General features: G+C 36.8%; 1 protein-coding gene across 1 annotated transcript in view; it reads left to right on the plus strand.

Annotated features, from left to right (window-relative positions):
- Positions 1–17,307, plus strand: part of frmd5b (FERM domain containing 5b) — a 29,213-nt gene continuing 11,906 nt past the window's right edge. The window contains 10 exon segments of the mRNA XM_051115644.1: positions 1–347; positions 14,625–14,729; positions 15,845–15,887; positions 16,035–16,113; positions 16,284–16,381; positions 16,531–16,553; positions 16,555–16,655; positions 16,799–16,886; positions 17,033–17,121; positions 17,222–17,285. Coding sequence (XP_050971601.1) covers positions 246–347; positions 14,625–14,729; positions 15,845–15,887; positions 16,035–16,113; positions 16,284–16,381; positions 16,531–16,553; positions 16,555–16,655; positions 16,799–16,886; positions 17,033–17,121; positions 17,222–17,285 — 792 coding nt within the window. The 5' untranslated portion in view covers positions 1–245.

Raw genomic sequence — 17,307 nt, forward strand, 5'->3', positions numbered from 1 at the left:
AATAATGCATGAATATGGATGGGCTGTTGTGCCTGAGTCTATTCAGTGCATTGGACTACCTCCAACGTTGGCATAAAACCACCAACGGCAGAGGAGACCACACCGTCCAGTCCAGAAGGATAATGATGGAGAGCAGTGACTCAAAAGGGCTTCTGATCGCCGAGAAGGGTCTGTCTGGCACGTCTGCAGTGAGTGACATGTTGCGCTCGTCCTAAACGCTTGTGCGTCTCTACTGACTGGCCAATATGTTGAGCCGACTGATGAGTGGCAGCGACCGGAGTCTTGACAGGGAATTCAACTGCACGGTGCGACTGCTGGACGACTCGGAATACACTTGTACGGTTCAGGTCAGTATTAACATGTTTTTATCAGCACAAGCGGGTGATCCCCGTCAGCGACACACGTGTCTTAAGGCTCGGGCTGCTGATGCTGCGCATTCAAGCGGGAATATCCGCGAGCATCTGTACGATTCTGGACACTGCACAAGGGCTGCAATGCGTAATGGCTAATTAACGTGTTACGAAATTTCCTTTGGCTTACGTGATGAGTGAATCAGCGCTAGTTTTGGTGACCCGTCTGATGCCTTTAGAGAGCAGCGGGTCACCTGTCACGTAGTGCCTGCCGCCAGCCCGAGAGACCTGAGTCACATTCAGTGGGGACAGACACTGGAGTGTGAAGGTTTCATACATTAAATTGCCTCTCGGGGCGAACCGTTCACGATCACAACTGCTGAAAGATTGTAGTAGCCTACGTGTAATACTGTAATAGTGATACAGTAGCTGTTGTGCTTCATATTTGTCCACACATACAGTAGATACTACTACAAAGCACATCACTGTGCAATTCAAAAGCTACGTTCCATCTTTATGCATTCAGTGACGATTTGTTTCTACTATTTGCCTAGTGCAGCCCAAAAGCATGGGGGAAAAATGAATTAATTTGTTGAATTGTTCATTTGAAAGTCATAAATGACTTGTATTGAGTTTATTATGCCTCATTATATTAGATGAACAATTAAAAGGAAGGTTTGGGACATACCCAAGAAGAACAGTGGTTCTGTTTTTTGTCCACACAGTGGAGCTTGAACAGCAAGAGCAATGAAAATGTCTCAGGTGCTATATCAGTGTTAGGCATGTTTTTATTAATGAGTTCCCTCTTGGGCCAAATATTCACAGATGTTCAGGATCAACAATAGTTGTTGAAATATTGCAGTAGCCTGTGTGCAATATAGTGTGGTGTTGAAGCATTAGCTGCTCTGGCTATAAAAGTCAAAATCTATCAGATCTGCAGTTAATGTGGATATAAAAATGACATGCATTTTGGGCTAAATATTGAAAAAATTAAGTTGCTTATTACTAGTAAATAACAGTATCAGCCTTTCTAGCATTACTGTCTAGTATCTCTACTACATACATACAACACAAGGGTATGCTGTAGCAGTCAATATCTGTGTATTGCAAAAAAAGAAAAAAAAATATGGACAGTTCCTTTAACCCCAAACCGTAACATATTGTGTAATTCGAACTAGTGTTAAAACACCTGTGAATAATCAATAATCAATACAGAAGATTCCATCATATTACCACAGTATATTAGGCCATATATTTATGGACTGAAGAATACACTAAAATGTGACCCTGGACCACAAAATCAGTCATAAGGGTCAATTTTTTAAATTGAAGCATGAATAAATAAGCTTTCAATTGATGTATAGTTTGTTAGGAGAGGACAATATTTGGCCGAGATATAACTATTTGAAAATCTGGAATCTGAGGGTGCAATAAAAAAAAAAAAAATATATATATATTGAGAAAATCACCTTTAAAGTTGTCCAAATGAAGTTCTTAGCAATGCATATTACTAATCAAAAATTAGGTTTTGATATATTTACGGTAGGAAATTTGCAATCATATCTTCATGGAACATGATCTTTACTTAATATCCTAATGAATTTTGGCATAAAAGAAAAATTGGTATTTTTGGCTATTGCGACAAATGTACCTGTGCTACTTATGACTGGTTTAGTTGTCCAGGGTAACATATATATAATATAGGGAAAAATCAGTAGAGTCACTGGTCTGAAACAGCATTTTGATGTGACAGTTTATCATGGTTATATCAGCGAGTGACTGTATTTTGTGAGGATATTCAGAGCTTAGTTCAGACAGAATTCTTGGCAGCTAGAACAAAATATACAATCTTTTTCCAAGACAAGAAGTTCACTGGTTTGAAATTTCGTAAGTGTTCTGTGTAAAAGTTATTTACACATGGAGTTTCACAGCATGAAACATTAACTCTTGGAACAATGCGTTTGCAGATGCTCTTCATTCATGGCACTGGTTGTGTGAGGTCACGTCTGTCTGGGAATATCATCAAGATTGTGACATTCCATTGTCCTTGGAATTCTGTGTGATGCTGTGGTCTCCATGGCAACAGGCTGATTCCATCATCGGTTCCCAGCTGCTCCTGCTCTCGTCAGACAGGATATGAGCACACGTGTGCACACGCACATACCCCTGTCTCTAACACAGGATTCATTCAAACATGGCGGGTGTATATTGCAAATAGAGATAGCGTTCTCCTGTCCTTTCCTTCCTATGTCCCGCTTGGGATCGTCCTCTGTGATTGATTGATCAGGACAGTGGAGTTTGGTTAGTGATGAAATGCTTATTAGTGAAATATGGCCTCTCTGTTTTGAGAGACTGCTGACGGTGTTTGGCTCCTGGCAGTCACACATCTAGAGACCAGATATCTGAGACACTCACACATATACCTTCATTACAGAGCTCACCTTTGTGTAGGTCAGCGATTGCCTCTCAGGTAGATTTCACTGCTTATTGTTTGGCCACATGCCTGTCATGCCAACTATTCAGATAATATAATATATATTCCTCGTCAATTTGTCCACTGTAGCACTGTTGACTTATCCAGTCTGGGCAGCATTGTTCTAATTAGCATTTCAGAATCATAATTAACTTGATATGAAAGTAGCAATTGTTGAGGGCATATCCTCAAGCAAGGCACATCTTCTTCGGTTTGCACTGTCTAATTGCTTTCTTCCCCTTCATATCTTACAGCTGCATGCATGATGATTTGGAGTTGTTCTCAAGGGACTGGCTTTTGTTTTTTCTATCAACACATATTATCGATAACTTATATCAAGTCCTTTGTAGAATGAAAACAATTGTATTATATTTTTCTCTTCTTTTTTTCCCAGATGGTATTGTTTTTCATGGGGGAAAAGAGAAAAGCTGTGATGTAATGAGGCTTGTGGCACAAAGATTGTGCTGTATACAATCTGTGCATTTATGATTGATTGGAGGAAGGGTTATTTATTGCAGAGTGTGTTTAATTTTTATCTCTCACTTTTGATTTGAAAAGAATCCTCAACTCTCGCCTATCAAGGACAAACCAGACATCAACAGACCCTCATTCTTATTCACAACACAAAAGCAGACAGTTATCAGTGAAGTGCACAACTCCTCTTAGAGCCTGGATATGTTTTCCACATGCATATACAAATTTTCGGCAAGGCCAGGTAATTTTACGATGCACTGATAATGAAAAGCTGATCTATTTCAGTCCAATATATATACAGTTGAAGTCAAAAGTTTACATACAAAATGTTAATTGTTTTACCAAAATAAGCTGGATCATACAAAATGCATGTTATTTTTTATTTAGTACTGACCTGAATAAGATATTTAAGATATAAGACATATAGTCCACAAGAGAAAATAATAGTTACATTTATAAACACTTTTTTGATTCTTAATACCGTGTTGTTACCAGAATGACCCACAGCTGTGTTTTTTTGTTTTGTGATAGTTGTTCATGAGTCCCTTGTTTGTCCTGAACAGTTAAACTGTCCACTGTTCTTCAGAAATATCTTTTAGGTCCCACAAATTCTTTGTTTTGTATTCTTTGTTCATTTTTGTGTATTTGAACCCTTTCCATCAATGACTGTATGATTTTGAGATCCATTTTTCACACTGAGGACAACTGAGGGACTCATATGCAACTATTAAAAAAGATTCAAATGTTCACTGATGCTTCAGAAGGAAAAACTATGCAATAAGAGCCAGGGGTGTAAACTTTTGAACAGAATAAAGACGTGTACATTATTCTTATTTTGCTTAAATATAATTTTTTTATTTAGTACTGCCTTTTAGAAGCTACAGAAGATACTTACATGTTTCCCAGAAGACAAAATAAGTTAAATTTACCCTGATCTTCAAATTCAAAAAGCTTTCACCCTCTGGCTCTTCATGCATTGTGTTTCCTTTTGGAGCATCAGTGAGCGTTTGAACCTTTTGTAATAATTGCATATGAGTCCCTCAGTTGTCCTCAGTGTGAAAAGATGGATCTCAAAATCATACAGTCATTGTTGGAAAGGGTTAAAATACACTAAAATGCTTTAAAAAAAGAGTTTTTGTGGGACCTGAAGGATTTTTCTGAAGAACAGTAGGCAGTTTAACTGTTCAGAACAAACAAGGGACTTATGAACAACTATCACTTAAAAAAAACAACACAGCTGTAGTTACTTCGGCTAACAACACAGTATTAAGAATCAAGCGTATGTAAATTTTTGAACAGGGTCAACTATTATTTTCTCTTGTGGACTACATGTAAACAACTTGTATGTGAAATATCTTATTCAGGTCAGTACTAAATAAAAAATAACATGCATTTTGTATGATCCCTCTTATTTTGCTAAAATAAAATAAAATTTTGCAGAATCTGCAAGGTGTATGTAAACTTTTGACTTCAACTGAATGTAATCATGTAATCCATAAAAAAGTAACTGTAATCTGATTGTGAGCATTATATAGTGTAATATACTCTAATTACAAGTACTTGATTTTTGGAATCTGATTATGTAATCCAGATTACATGTAATCAGTTACTACACAGCTCTCTAAATATATTTATATTATTCCACAATACTCCAGCAGTTATTGTGCTGAAGAGTACTAATTTAAATGGAAGGCTATTATAAACTCAACCTACTGTGTAATTTGTAAAATGACCGTGGGGTATGGCTGGTTCCTCTGCCTCACTGAATCAAACTCCTCAGTCAGTCATTCTTAATCAACAAATGACCAAAAACAATAGAGAGAATGAGGGAAAAGGTATGACAAAATTCATTCTGTTCATGATAAATTATCTAAAATAATTGCACGCATGTCATAGAGGCATGATATCATTATGTCCAGAATATATCAAAAGATTAAAAAAGACTCTTCTCCTTCACCTTCTCCTGTTCAATTCCCAGGAAATACTTTGAACTGATAAAATGTATAACTAAATCTATCAAACACATAAATGTGGAATAAATCCAGCTACTTATTATATACATGTCTTGTGTGGTTACAATATAAAGACACGCGTGTATGAAGTCATGCAAATGTAAATCTCTTCGACTGTCAGACATTGTAAAGGTATTGTTCGCGTGCCTGCTTTCATTTTCCAAGTCCTCTTCTCACACTCCCTGCAGCAGTGACAGTGCATGTCTTTCTGACTTTGTTCCTGTCTTGAGCTAATGTTACAAGACAAACAACAAACCAAGAATTAGATAATCTGGGTCTCTTGTCCCCCACAATTTAGTGTGCTTGCTAGTACGTTGAATTGTGAAAGAATGACTTTATAGCTCACTCTTTTTTTGATAAAAGACCTTGCTGGTTTGCTCAGATCCTCAGCTGAATATCAAATTGTTGGCACTGTTTTGCTCCTGCTCAAATGCTGCCTGTAAGATGATCTTCAAGCAATGCAACTAACAGATTAGATAAAATGATTAGATGAACCAGGTCAGGGTGAATTTACACTTTGATGGAAAATTTGATTAAATAAAACAGGATAGAAGTCATTCTTTGAAAACATGCTTTATATAGAAGTTGCTTACAGCCTAATCAAAGAATTTTCATGGGATTTTACTTCAAAGCAATGAAATCTTTGTTTGTATGAATAATTTAATAAGTTCTTGTGGTGCACTGGCCAACATGACAGTCGCATTGGACTGTTACTAGTGCCATTGTAAAAATACTTGGCCCACCTGAGGTGTCCTGCTTCCTGTAACATAAAATATTTTATTCAATCTACTGAATAATAAACTACTGAATGTGTGAATTCAGCTCATATCCACCTTATTTCTCAGTGTGGAAGAAAGCTGTTTTCTGGTAATGTGTTAGACGTCCGGTTCATAATCCGCCATAGGGAAATAACGAGAAGAATATCGAAGTGCAGTAAACGGTAAAACAGTTTGCACTACAAACCAGTGTGTTCATAATTAAGATATTACATTAATAATAATATGGTAACACACACCAGTTTGCAATATCAAGCAGCAAAACAAGCTTTTTGTGCAGTTAAAAATAGCTGGAATTGGATGAGACCGGAAGCCAGACACAACATATTTATAAATGGCTGCACCCACTCTTATGGGAAAAATAAGGTGGATACAGTTGAGGTCAAAAGTTTACATACACCTTGCAGAATTTGCAAAATGTTAATTATTTTACCAAAATAAGAGGGATCATACAAAATGCCTGTTATTTTTTATTTAGTACTGACCTAAATAAGATATTTCACATAAAAGACATTTACATATAGTCCACAAGAGAAAATAATAGTTGAATGTATAAAAATGACCCTGTTCAAAAGTGTTCAAAACATTTTGAAATTAAAGTTCAGGGTAAATTCAACTTATTTTGTCTTCTGGGATATGTAAGTATTTTCTGTAGCTTCTGAAGGGCAGTACTAAATGACAAAAATATGATATTTATGTAAAATAAGAAAAATGTACACATCTTCATTTTGTTTAAAAGTTCTTAAAAGTAGTCTTAATGCATTTTTTTTTCCTTCTGAAGCATCAGTGAGTGTTTGAACCTTCTGTAATAGTTGCATATGAGTCCCTCAGTTGTCCTCAGTGTGAAAAGATGGATCTCAAAATAATACATATCATAATACAATAATTGTTGGAAAGGGTTCAAATATACAAAAATGCTGAAAAACCAAAGAATTTGTGGGTCCTGAAGGACTTTTACGAAGAACAGAAGGCAGTTTAACTGTTCAGGACAAACAAGGGACTCATGAACAACTATCACTAAACAAGAAAAAAAAAACAGCTGTGGATCATTCAGGTAACAACACAGTATTAAAAATCATGTGTGTGCATGTGTGTCATTTTTATAAATTTAACTATTATTTTCTCTTGTGGACTATGTGTAAGCATCTTCTATGTTAAGTATCTTATTCAGGTCAGTACTAAATGGAAAAATAACATGTATTATGTATATTGGCAAAATAATTAACATTTTGCAGATTTTGCATCTTTACCCTCAAGTTGTTACCACTTTATTTTAAGGTGTCCTTGTTACACGTTACATGTACTTACTATTATAATAACAATAAATTATGCATAATTACACGCAAGTAATGCTAAGCCAAACCCTAACCATACAGTACATGTAGTTATTTAATATTACTCAGTACTTAAATGTATAATTACACTGTAACAAGGACACCTTAAAATAAAATGTAACCTGAAAATACACAGCAAGGAATAAGACCTGTAGCAGCACCTACATTTTAGGACTAAACAGACTTCTGTTTAAGGTTACTATGTGAGAGAATTGAAACTGATCTTTCCATGTATACTAACTTGCTGCATCCTGAGAAATTAGGGGAATGTGTTGCTGGGTAAATCTTGGCCATATGGCATAATTGCAAGATTTTGATGCATGCTCCAGTGCAGCTGTCTAAATCATGATGTGGAAGGCTTGGGGTTTTGCGTATAAAGTATTTAACATGCCAAGTGCGTATGAGAGGAAGAGAGAAGGAAAGTTTTCATTAAGAACATAGTCATCTCCTTACACTACTATATTTAGTTGTCATGCAGAGGCAAGCAAGCAATAACCAGACACTGCTTTTTACCAAGGGAACCATATGAACCATTTATATCCCTCTCGTTCTCTCTCACACACGCACACACACACACACACACACACACACACGTAAACAGACACACAAATCACACCTTTACATCTAACTAGACTTCCCTTCTAATGACTTCAAAGGCATAATTTATTAATATTGTTTATGATGCTGATATGGAGCTGATCTGAATATTTAAAAAGAGTGAATAGAGATCTGAGAACAAACTGAGATGACTAGTGTCAGACATTGCTTGTAGTTTCTGACATGAACTCTGCCTCCCTTTCAATGAGCGCACTTATAAAAAATAAACAATACATACTTGTCTGATTTTCCTGTTGCTGTGTATAAAATCTCCAGGTGTTTTTCACACCACGCATGAGTCATACTTGTGTGTGCTGAACTAGGAAAATACTCTATATTAGTGCTTATGAGGTCTGATAAGCCAGTCTGCTAGTTCACATCTATCTGTTTGGAATTGTGAAAGCTGCTGTTGTGACCCTGATCCTTCACTCACCTGAACTGCTTTTTGCAGATAATAATTATTTTAAAATCTGACTTTCCTCTATTACACAGCTCTAACGCTTTCTAAGATGCCTTCAAAGTGCAGTGTGAATGTTAATATTTGATTGAGCTCTGATGTCTCCAGAGAGATTCTGAAATATTAAGCTCTCTCTGGAGCAAGAGACATAATGCAGGAACTTAAACAGACATCAGATCACATGCTCACAATGTCTCTCCTTAATTGTACTCTGACTGTCACTGTAATTATTGCCACCACCTGAGCTTATGTATAAAACTCTTCACCACCACCACTGTACCGATATATCTTATTCAGCAATATTTAGAGAGATGCATGTCACTAACACCAAGATTGCAATCGCAGTGGCGATCCATCAGAGACAAATTAACCTTAATATAAAAAATCTATAAATATATATAAAATCTAAAAAGTATATTTAAATATAAATACAGGTGCATCTCAATAAATTTGAATGTCGTGGAAAAGTTCATTTATTTCAGTAATTCAACTCAAATTGTGAAACTTGTGTATTAAATAAATTCAGTGCATACAGACTGAAGTAGTTTAAGTCTTTGGTTCTTTTAACTGTGACGATGTTGCCTCACATTTAACAAAAACCCACCAATTCACTATCTCAACAAATTAGAATATGGTGACATGCCACTCAGCTAATCAATTCAAAACACCTGCAAAGATTTCCTGAGCCTTCAAAATGGTCTCTCAGTTTGGTTCACTAGGCTACACAATCATGGGGAAGACTGCTGATCTGACAGTTGTCCTGAAGACAATCATTGACACCCTTCACAAGGAGGGTAAGCCACAAACATTCATTGCCAAAGAAGCTGGCTGTTCACAGAGTGCTGTATCCAAGCATGTTAACAGAAAGTTGAGTGGAAGGAAAAAGTGTGGAAGAAAAGATGCACAACCAACCGAGAGAACCGCAGCCTTGAGAGGCTTGTCAAGCAAAATCGATTCAAGAATTAGGGTGAACTTCACAAGGAATGGACTGAGGCTGGGGTCAAGGCATCAAGAGCCACCACACACAGACGTGTCAAGGAATTTGGCTACAGTTGTCATATTCCTCTTGTTAAGCCACTCCTGAACCACAACGTGGAGGCGTGTTACCTGGGCTAAGAAGAAAAAGAACTGGACTGTTGACAAAGTCACTGCACCCATTTACCAAGAAATTTTTAGAGCACTTCATGCTTCCTTCTACTGACCAGCTTTTTAAAGATGCTGATTTCATTTTCCAGCAGGATTTGGCACCTGCCCACACTGCCAAATGCACCAAAAGCGGTTAAATGACCATGGTGTTGGTGTGCTTGACTGGCCAGCAAACTCACCAGACCTGAACCCCATAGAGAATCTTTGAGAAACAAGGGACCAAAAAATGCAGATGAGCTGAAGGCCACTGTCAAAGAAACCTGGGCTTCCATACCACCTCAGCAGCACCACAGACAGATCACCTCCATACCATGCCGAATTGAGGCAGTAATTAAAGCAAAAGGAGCCCCTACCAAGTTTTGAGTACATATACAGTAAATGAACACACTTTCCAGAAGGCCAACAATTCACTAAAAATGTTTTTTTTAAATTGGTCTTATGAAGTATTCTAATTTCTTTTTGTGAGCCAAAATCATCACAATTAAAAGAACCAAAGACTTAAACTACTTCAGTCTGTGTGCATTGAATTTATTTAATACACGAGTTTCACAATTTGAGTTGAATTACTGAAATAAATGAACTTTTCCACAACATTCTAATTTATTGAGATGCACCTGTATATAAATACAAACATAAACAATGCCCAACTGGTACTGAGGTGCCCAAAGTGGGCCAAGAAAAATGTGGCAAACACTGCATAAGTATGCACCTTTTGCACATACCAGCAATTATGATCATAGGTATCTGTTCCATCCAATCAGCTTTCATTATCACAATACTGCATCATCCTGTTTGGGGTTAAGACCAGGGGTTTTCAAACTTTAGGGGAACTAAAGAGGGTGCTAGAGGATCAATGAAAAACATTCTGAAAAAAAAAAGTAAAAAATCTTAATAAATATGAATATAAATAAAAATAGTTAATAAATACAATCAGATACTTAAAGATATAATAAAATTTAAGAATCTGACATTTCTGTTTTATTCTGCGTAGTCTGTAATCATTTGATTCATGAGTAACTTTATTATATTTTATATTTCTCTTTATATACATCTTATGGAAGACAAAAAAAGATACAGCTGTCAATGTACACATTTCTAATATCACTTTTACTGTATAAATTGGTCTTGAATATATAGGGTCATATATGCAATGAATTTGCAATGATGAAGCAGTGGATATATCAAACCAGTATTTTGATTTCCTGAATTTTGATTTACATATATAGCACACTGATAAATTCCTCATGGACTGCCACTAATCCTAGTGACTGGAGAACATTGCTGTGTTGCGTCAAACTCTGTCCCCCTTAGGTTTCTGTTAGGCAGTTAGTGCTGGACAGTTCATAAAAAACAAGGAGGAAACTACTTGACACAACACCAGATTATAATGAATGGATTCATTATAAGCGAGCGAGCGTGTAGTGGACCAAAAAAAAGCAGCTTTCGTTTGAGCACCCTCTAGCATCCTCGTAAAACCAGGCCTGGTTTACTAAGTATGCATAATGTAAATAGGCTTTTATGTAGATAATTTATCTAAATGTTCTAGGTTGAACTATCTTGTATTAGATAGTGATCTGTTTTAATATAGAACTTTGTCTATGTCAGTTATAATACGGTTTGTTATTGTTTCTGTGAATGTCTGTTTCTCAGATTATAAAAAGTGTACCCCTCACGAAAACGAAATGCTCCCCCACACAATTCTATATGTTTGGGAAGGGGCCGGCTTCACGTGTTTGCCTGGGGGTCTTCAGCGCCAGCCTTACACCCAGTCTAAGCGTGCGCTCGCGCTTCACCCCAGGGTGTGCACGAGTTAACCGGGTGCCAGTCCGTGCCGGTAACCGGATGCTGCTTCGCGGCACAACTGAAGCAGCAGACACGTCAAGTCCTTCGCGGAAATTGCGTTTAGCGTACGCAACCCGCGAAGTCCTAAGCACAGACTCGCCGAATGAAGCCTCAAGAAGAAACTTCACTCGACCGTCGGTATTGAACTTACCTTTCCGTCCTGCAGTTTCAGACACACTGAGCTCGAGACAGAATTCCACTAACATATGAGAACGCGAGAATGTTTAGAACGCGTGTCATTGTGATGTCACTGAGACTGGCTGTGTGTTTTTAATGACAAAGGCTATCCACCTATTTCTTCCCATAAGAGTGGGCACAGCCATCTGTAAATCTGATGGGTCCGGCTTCCGGTCTCATACGCATCCAGCTATTTTTTGCTTGACAAAACAGCTCATTTGATTTGCTGCTTGATATTGCAAATTGGTGTTTTACTATATATTTTTTAATGTATTGCCTTAATTATGAGCACAAACTGGTTTGTAGTGCAAATAGGGTGACCACCTGGCTATATATCTGTTGGGGGACAGTAGGTTTTGCGGGACAATACGGGACACATGTAAGACAGATACATTTACTACTGTTATGCTGTAAATACTGATTTACATCCGTTGTCATATGGGATTATTTAAGTTTCTGAGAGCGTGCATGTAAGCGTTAGAAAGCGCATTCATTTTGTATGAGGGTGAAGAGAATCCACCTGCAAGAGAAGAGATTCGTGCTCGTGCATTTTGATAAGTACTGATAATTTTGAATCACTTTGATGCGCTCTGGACATTTGTCATTAACATAACGCCACAGAAAGCGCCTCAAACGACCTATTAAAATAAGAAGAAAGTCGTGCCTGAAAGCTGCATCAATTTTTTAATTGGTTAAAATGAATGGAGAATGTTGTGTTTTTCCATGTGCACTCGACCATTTCTGTCAGTGGTGCTAGATCACTTGATGATGTTAAAAAATTAGGTGGATGCTTTTCCTGTTCCACTCGGAGCGGGTGCACAAAAAGCATCCTGTCAGTAGGGGATTCAGTTTAGATCATGGTTTTTGCACTTCATTCTTTTAATACCAAGCACATCCTGCTTTTTACTTTTTTATTCATCCATGTTTCTTTAGTAATAATTTTCTAACTATCATACATAAATATGACACATTTATATGACATAAAAGGTCTGTGCGGCAAAAGTTTGCACTGAAATGTTTCAAAATGTCTCATGGAACAGCTGAGCACCAGTTTCAATAAAAGGATATGGTTTAGTCCAGTCACTTATACATTTTCGCTGCTGTTCTAAAAATCTTTCTTTTCTTCATTACTGAAAAAAGCTACGTAGCTGCTTTAATCTGAGTGCAAGAGCTTACAATAGAAACGTAAATTGGTTTGCAGTTGATTGTTGTCATGACACTCACAAACAGCACTGAACACAACACTGAACTGCACAGTAAAGGAGTTGTAATTGGCTGTTTTTATGCAGAAAGCTGAACTCTAGTGATGTGTCAGATATTTTATCAATAATTTCTTGGTAAAGGTAAGAGGCCTGGCGAGCCGGATGATTTCTGTCAAAAAGCCAGGTGTGGCTCACCAGTCATAATTACCCAACCACTGCCGTAACCTCTGTGTTGTTGGATTCGGTGACCTTATTATTTATGTAAAGCTGTTCACAACAGACTAAAATGCTTTCTAGGAGTATAGACATCAGCAGAGTGAATTTAAACTTAACAGCCATTGTGTATAAAATAAAGTGGGGGTTACAGAATTCAGTAACTTCTGTTGTGTTATCCGATTTAGTGCTGTCTATCTGTATCCATCTATCTGTAGTTGTTCACATCATATAAAATGCTTTCTAGGATATAATATACAGGGGATTACACATCACCAGAAAGAATCTGGGTAGCATTAAAGCCATTATATGGTCATTGATTTTAGTACCTCTAATACTGTGTTGTCAGACTTGGTGACCCTGCTGTGTATCTTAAGCTTTTCACATGAGACCAAAATGCTTTCTAGGATATGAAATAGAGAAGATTGGACATCACCAGAAAGAATTTTGGTAACATTAAAGCAATTATGTGTCAAATAGAGGGTGCTAACAGATTTTGGTGACATCTAATTTGGCATTGGCAGATTTAGTGACACTGCTGTATATATTTGAAGCTGTTCACATCACGCAAAAATGCTTTCTAGGATAAATACAGGATGTTATACATCATCAGAAAGAATGTAGGTAACATTAAAGCAATTGTGCATGAAATAAAAGGGAGTAAAAGATTTTGGTATCTTATTATGCTGTGTTATCAGATTCAGTGACCCTGCTATATATCTGGAGCTGTTCACATCAGGCAAAAATTCTTTCTAAAACATAAAATACAGGAGGTTAGACATCACTAGAGTGAGTTTGGGTAATATTAAAGCCATTAAGTGTAAAATAAAGAAGGGTAATGGATTTTGGTAACCTCTAATGCTATTTCTTTTCCGTATTTGGTGACCCATATGTGAACATGTTCACTTAAGAGGAAAATGCCTTCTAGGATATAAAACACAGGAGGTTAGACATCACCAGAAAGATTTTTTGTAACATTAAAGCTATTATGTGTGAAATGGAGAGGGGTAACAGGTTTTGGTAACCTCTATCATTTATTGTAAGATTCAGTGACCCTGCTGTATATCTTAAGCTGTTCACATTAAGCAAAAATGCTTTCTAGGGTACAATATACAGTACGTTATACATCAACAGAGTGAATTTGGGCAACATTAAAGCCATTATGTTTGAATTTTGGTAACTCATTATGACTTTTTATGCTGTGTTGTCATATTTGGTGCTGTGAATCCGCTGTATACCCTGCTTTTTGCCTACAATATAAAATATAGAAGATTAGACATCAACCGAATGCATTTGGGTAACATTAAAGCCATCCTGTGTAAAAGAAAGGGTAGTATTGGATTTTTGTTCAAGAGCTAAAATTTTTAAAAGTTTTCCTGTTTCCAAAGCATTACACAGTTTAAAAATAGTACACCGTAGAGCTAAACTTGAATTAAATGGGATGCCAGCAAAGAAAGTTAAGTGATATTAAATACTGTATATTATACTGATGTGAACAGAAATGATCTAATATGATCTCAAGGACTGTGTACAAGCATTGTCACATTGATTCCCATGTCTCTCTGTTTCAGAGGGATGCAAAAGGTCAATGGCTGTTTGAGCAGGTCTGTCAGCATCTAAACCTGCTGGAGAAAGACTACTTTGGCATCAGATTTGTGGATCCAGAGAAGCAACGGGTGAGTTCCTATAGTATACAGCTGAGGTCAAAAGTGTACATCCCCCTTTCAGAATTTGCAAACATTTTACCAAAATTAAAGGGATTATACAAAATGCATGTTATTGTTTATTAGTACTGACCTGAAAAAGATCTCATATATTCTACTACATATATTACATATATTTATATATAAACATATTCTACAAGAGAAAATAATAGTTGAATTTATAAAAATGACCCCGTTCAAAAGTTTACATCCCCTTGACTCTTAATACTGTGTTGTTACCTGAATGATCCACAGCTGTGTTTTTTTTTGTTTAGTGATAGTTGTTCATGAGTCCCTTGTTTGTCCTGAACAGTTATAAAAAAAATCCTTCAGGACTCACAGCATTTTTGTGTATTTGAACCCTTTGCAACAATGACTGTATGATTTTGAGATCCATCTTTTCACACTGAGGACAACTGAGGGACTCATATGCAACTATTACAGAAGGTTTAAACGCTCACCGATGCTCCAGAAGGAAAACAATGCATTAGGAGCCGGGGGTGAAACTTTTGAACAGAACACATTATAAATGTCTTATTAAGGTCAGTACTAAATAAACAACAACATGCATTTTGTATAATCCCTCTTATTTTGGTAAAATAATTAACATTTTGCAGATTCCGCAGAATAAACTTTTGACCTCAACTGTAAATATATTATGAGTTGTTAGTAGTGTACAAAACTTGTGGATTATTCAGCAACATAAAATAATTTTTAGAAAAACAAAAAAATCCTGTCAACAAATCTGCAACTGTGAAAACATAGACCTTCAGACAATACAATCAACTGATCACGTATATTCATGGTACCTATTTACCCTGATACATTTGATGCTAATACATATTCCAACTCTCACCTATAATTAAACATGCCTGATGACTGTATCAATGTTAATATTTGTGTACGAGCTTGAAGCAGGACACGCAATGATCACATGCTTATTCAGATGAAGAGCTGCAAGGTGTGATGCAATAGATGTGTAATGTGGTGAACAGTCATCAGTTGACAATACTGCTCATAACAATGTGTTAAACTGGAATCCCCATCTGCATTATAGACATAATATCTTTTTGACTTTGTTGTTTCAGCATTGGCTGGAGTTCAGCAAGACAATTGCCAAACAAATGAGATGTAAGTCACACTGTATGTGGAAAATCCCACCTACATCCTTCTTATACATGTTGTAAACAGAAAAATCTTTGCATTCATATCCTTCGTAATTCCCAAAAGATTATACTGACTGCTTAATTATACCTACGTGAATGTTTTATGTCCCAGCCCAGCCACCCTACACTATGTGTTTGCGTGTTAAATTCTATCCTCCGGACCCTGCCGCTCTAAAAGAAGAGATCACTAGGTACAGCTCATTACTATGTAGTCCATTTTTCAAATTGATATATTTAGTAAAGCAACATATACAAAGAAAGAACTACATGGAATTATATTACACAAGTTACAGAGAGTTGTACAATTCTCTGATGTATTTGTGAATAGCACAGTTTATTACATTCTCTGTGTTGTTTTCAGATACCTGGTCTTCCTACAGATTAAAAGAGACTTGTATCATGGCCGACTCCTGTGCAAAAGTTCAGACGCTGCTACATTGGCTGCATTCATTCTGCAGGGTAACAACAGTCACAGCAGCCATTTTTTTTTTACAGTATTTCTTGCATTATGGCTTCTCAAGAGCTTTGTTATATATAAATGGCGTTACTGTAAGACAAGACTCTCAAGATGACACTGGTTTTGTTTCATTCTCTCTCATATTTTTTAGCTGAGATTGGAGATTATGACCCGGGGGAAGCATCCGGAAGGTTACAGCTCTAAGTTTCAGTTTTTTCCCAAGCATTCTGAGCGCCTGGAGCGCCGCATTGCTGAGATTCACAAATCCGAGCTGACGTAAGCTTACATTTAATTAGCCTATCATGTGCCACTCTTTTTAAAGGGATGCTGGGTTTGTAATAGAGAGATTAAATGGAATGTATGAAATTTATCTCCCAGAACAAATGCAGCCAATTAACTAGTCTGTTCTTTTCCTACAGAGGCCAGAGTCCTGAGACAGCTGAGCTGAATTTCTTAAGGAAAGCGCAGACTCTCGAAACATATGGAGTAGATCCACACCCATGCAAGGTAACAAAACTTATCAGCTCCCCATATCCAGGAAATCAAGTCCAACAGAGTTTTCCGAACTGAAAGTCTTTTAAAATGAATTTTTACACTGATAAAGAAATTACAGTACAGTAATTGTTATTTATTTCTTTATTTTTTAATCACAGGATGTATCCGGCAATGCAGCATTTCTTGCATTTACCCCATTTGGCTTTGTGGTACTACAGGGGAACAGGAGGATTCATTTCCTCAAATGGTAAGAGAGGGGAAATTAATCTCTCATATCATTTTCATTTGCTTAGACGTCAAGGTCAAATGACTGTGTGTTTATGACAGTGTTTTGTCATATTTTACAGGAATGAGGTGACCAAATTAAAGTTCGAAGGAAAGACATTTCATATATATGCAACTCATCAAGAGGTGGGTGAAATCAAGGCAGAAC

This window comes from Labeo rohita, chromosome 7 (genome assembly GCF_022985175.1).
Source record: "Labeo rohita strain BAU-BD-2019 chromosome 7, IGBB_LRoh.1.0, whole genome shotgun sequence".
Classification (NCBI taxonomy): Eukaryota; Metazoa; Chordata; class Actinopteri; order Cypriniformes; family Cyprinidae; genus Labeo; species Labeo rohita.